Source organism: Lolium perenne, chromosome 3, assembly GCF_019359855.2.
Source record: "Lolium perenne isolate Kyuss_39 chromosome 3, Kyuss_2.0, whole genome shotgun sequence".
In the NCBI taxonomy this organism is placed as follows: Eukaryota; Viridiplantae; Streptophyta; class Magnoliopsida; order Poales; family Poaceae; genus Lolium; species Lolium perenne.
In genome coordinates, this window is record NC_067246.2 from 287581265 (window position 1) to 287584620 (window position 3356).

The 3356-nt window shown below is 41.4% G+C and overlaps 1 protein-coding gene across 1 annotated transcript; it reads left to right on the forward strand.

Moving 5' to 3' along the window:
- The first annotated feature begins 1300 nt into the window (after positions 1-1300).
- On the forward strand, positions 1301-2542 carry LOC139838206 (glutamate synthase 1 [NADH], chloroplastic-like). The gene is made up of 4 exons (XM_071827584.1): positions 1301-1393; positions 1961-2016; positions 2180-2283; positions 2373-2542. Exons 1-4 carry the CDS (start codon positions 1301-1303, stop codon positions 2540-2542), a joined length of 423 nt encoding a protein of 140 aa, XP_071683685.1.
- The last annotated feature ends 814 nt before the right edge of the window (positions 2543-3356 follow it).

Here is a 3356-nt window from a genome sequence, read left to right on the forward strand (position 1 = left end):
AATTTAACATTTTTTTTAGTTCTACGTGTTGGTATATACTGATGATACCACTATGATCTCTCTTATCATAAATTATAGTAACGCATCAGTTTTTTGCATGCATGATACAACCTATAATATACCCATTGTGTGTGTAGTTCTACAAAAGCGGCACTTTCGCTAAGTTTATACGATGTTGAATAGGTCCACCTGAACAACAACCCTTGGATAAATTTTACAAAGCTTTGCAGGAGGTTAATGGTGAATACAATTAACGTCGTTTGGCTTGTAGTTTTAAACGACCATACTCCCTCCATTCTAACGAATAAAGCGTCTATGTATTTCATGTTTTTTTGTTGACAAAAAATTACTCCAAACATGTAAATATTGTTGGTACATAATTGGCATCATTAGAAAGTGTTTTCAAAACGAATCCAATGATACTAATTAGAGAAAGTACAATATAATCAATATTTTGTTCCTTAAAATTTTTCGGTCAAAGTTTCTCTTGAAATGCGTGTGCGTCTTATTCATCGAAACGGGGTTAGTATGACACAAAGATGAGCCCTGCCGCGATTAGAAAAAAGGTAACATACCATCTTAAATTGAGCCGAAAGACTTGAGCACCTCCGAAGAACTCCTTTGTTCGAAAATAAGTTAGGGCTCCTTCGATTCATGGGATGGGAAAATCATAGGAATAAGAAAGACATATGATTTATAGATGTCATGCCTACTTGAATCCCACGAAAACATGAAGTATATTGTAGTAAAAGGAATTTTTCATTAGGTATGACCTAATGTTTTTTCCTACTATAAGATTTGCACTACAAAATTTTCAGAGGATTACTTTCTATAGGATATGTTCCTAGAAATCAAACAACCTACTGTATGTTATTTTTTTTTCATAGGATATAAATTCTCCACAAATTCTATATATAAATCCTATGAATCAAATCTACACTACTTAAAAAGGAGGAAGATGTTCCTTATTCTGCCAATACGTTCGTCGTCCTCGTTTTGTTAGCTTCCGCACTACGGTCGCTCGACCAAGTTGGGCCTGGCCCATCACAATGCACCCGTCGCGTGTCGCTCGTCCCTCATTCCATCATCCAATTCCCCAGGATACCACGACCCGCTCCCCCGCCGCCGCCGCCTCCCATCAACCTCCAGCACCACGCCACCACCAGTTCGCCCCACGGGTCCGATGAGACACGTGATGGTACATCGCCTGACTGCTCCCTCCTCCACCTCCACCTCGGTCGCCATGGCCTCCTCCTCTTCCCAGTACCCTCCCTCAAGTCCCTCCTCACTGGTCGTCGACATGGAGACCGGGCCGGGCGGCATCACGAGGGCCCTCGCCTGCCTCCACGCCCCCGACGCTTCTCGCATCTCCGCCGTCCTCTGCCTCCCAGAGGCCTGACCCGTCTGGTTGTTGACATGGAGACTTCACCCGCATCTCCAACGTCCTCCGTCCTCCCAGATGCGCGGGCTTCCAGTGCATAGCTTATTATCGTCCAAGTTCTGAAGCTGCCGCATCCAAAGTAATTCGGTTACCCAATCTCTCCCCCGCTGCATCCAAGGCTCGCTTTCAGGCATGTTCTCCAGGTCAGATCGTTGGTCGCGCAATAATAGAGTCCTTTTTTCCTTCGTGCAATAATAATACACATCTGGTTGCCTGAGTTGATTCACCGTGGATTTTTTGATAATAGAGTTTGAGTACTCAATTGATTTGAAGGTTTTCTATGTGACGTTGTTCGATGAAATTTCTCAGCCAGAGAAGCTTTGATACTACATTATCACTGAGTTCAAAGATCTGATACTACAACCTGTAGTCTAGATGCTAGGGCATTCCTCGATATTCTGGCTAAGTTTACATATATTGCCATCCAATATATGTCAGGATGCTATGTGTTGGGTTTAAATTGTAGACACACAAAATATGATCACGATATGATTTCTAAAAGTCATAATATCTGAACAGGTTCATTCCCGGTTCTCCACCAACACTTTCCCCAGCTCGGACCGTGCACAGCCAATGCGTGTCTTAGACTCTTAGGCCACAATGGAGAGATCAATACACTCAAAGGGAACAAGAATTGGTAATCTTGTGAAACCTTTTCCTCTGTTGTATATTCTTGATGCAATAATCTCCATATGCCTTTGCAGTTTTGATTTATGATTCCCATTGCATATATGTCAGGATGAAAGCTCTTGAGGGTCTCTTGAAGTGTGAGATGCTTGGCCTATCAGAGGAAGAAATGTCAAAAATTCTTTCAATTGTAGATGCCACCTCTTCAGATTCAGGTCTGCAATGCAGCATGGATTTTCACTTGACAAATGATTTTTTTGCCTCATCATTTTGAGTTATTAAGTGAAAAGCATGTGAACTGTAGGCGCATTGGATGGTGTTCTTGAGCTCCTTATACGAGGTCGTTACCCGTTTGGTAGAAGCCTGCCAGAAGCTGTAATGATGATGATTCCTGAGGCGTGGCAGAATGATGTAAACATGGAACCTCAGAAGAGAGCCCTCTACGGGTTGAGCCTTGGGATGGACCTGCTCTAATATCTTGTAATTTTCTTAACCCGTTTCCTGATGGATTACTTGAGCTTACTTGGGTTTCACCATTAGTTACTGATGGTCGTTACCTTGGAGCTACCCTCGACCGCATGGCCTGAGGCCTGGTCGATTTTATGTGACCCACAGTGGACGTGTAGTCATGGGTAGTGAAGTTGGTGTTGTGGATATTCCTACTGAGGATGTCCTGAGAAAGGGCAGACTTAACCCTGGAATGATGCTATTGGTTGAGTTTGAGAATCAGGCTTAAAATTGTGAAGTGGTGATATATATAGATGGTTCCATAAGATATCAGGCTTAAAATTAACCGTGTATTTGAAGAGCAGCGTTTTAGGAAACAGTAATCTTATTAATTAAAATGATCACTGTAACTTCACATCACATTTTCTCGTACAATTAAATTCGTTTAATGGTCTCCATTGGATGCTAAGAGAAAGCTCACTATTTGAATTCTTCACTATAAAATTCGTCTTCTATTGGGCTACATCTTGTATACAGTATACTAAATGCATTTTTTTGCAGTGGTTATTTGGAATTCTCATGGTGGTGTATCTGCCTATCTTGGATTCCTATCATGGTTATACTCCAATCATCTGGAGCACAGTGGCTGGCGGAGTGAATATTAGTTGGTTGGAGATTTATTCCATAGATTGGACCGCCAAATTTCAATGAGATCTAACTTTTATGGACTCTGTATTACTTTTTACATTGACTATCTGAGAGTATAATTAATCTACTAGAGTAGACAACCAATTTTATATCTACATTTGATTAAAGCCGGCAATCAATAAGAATAGAATAC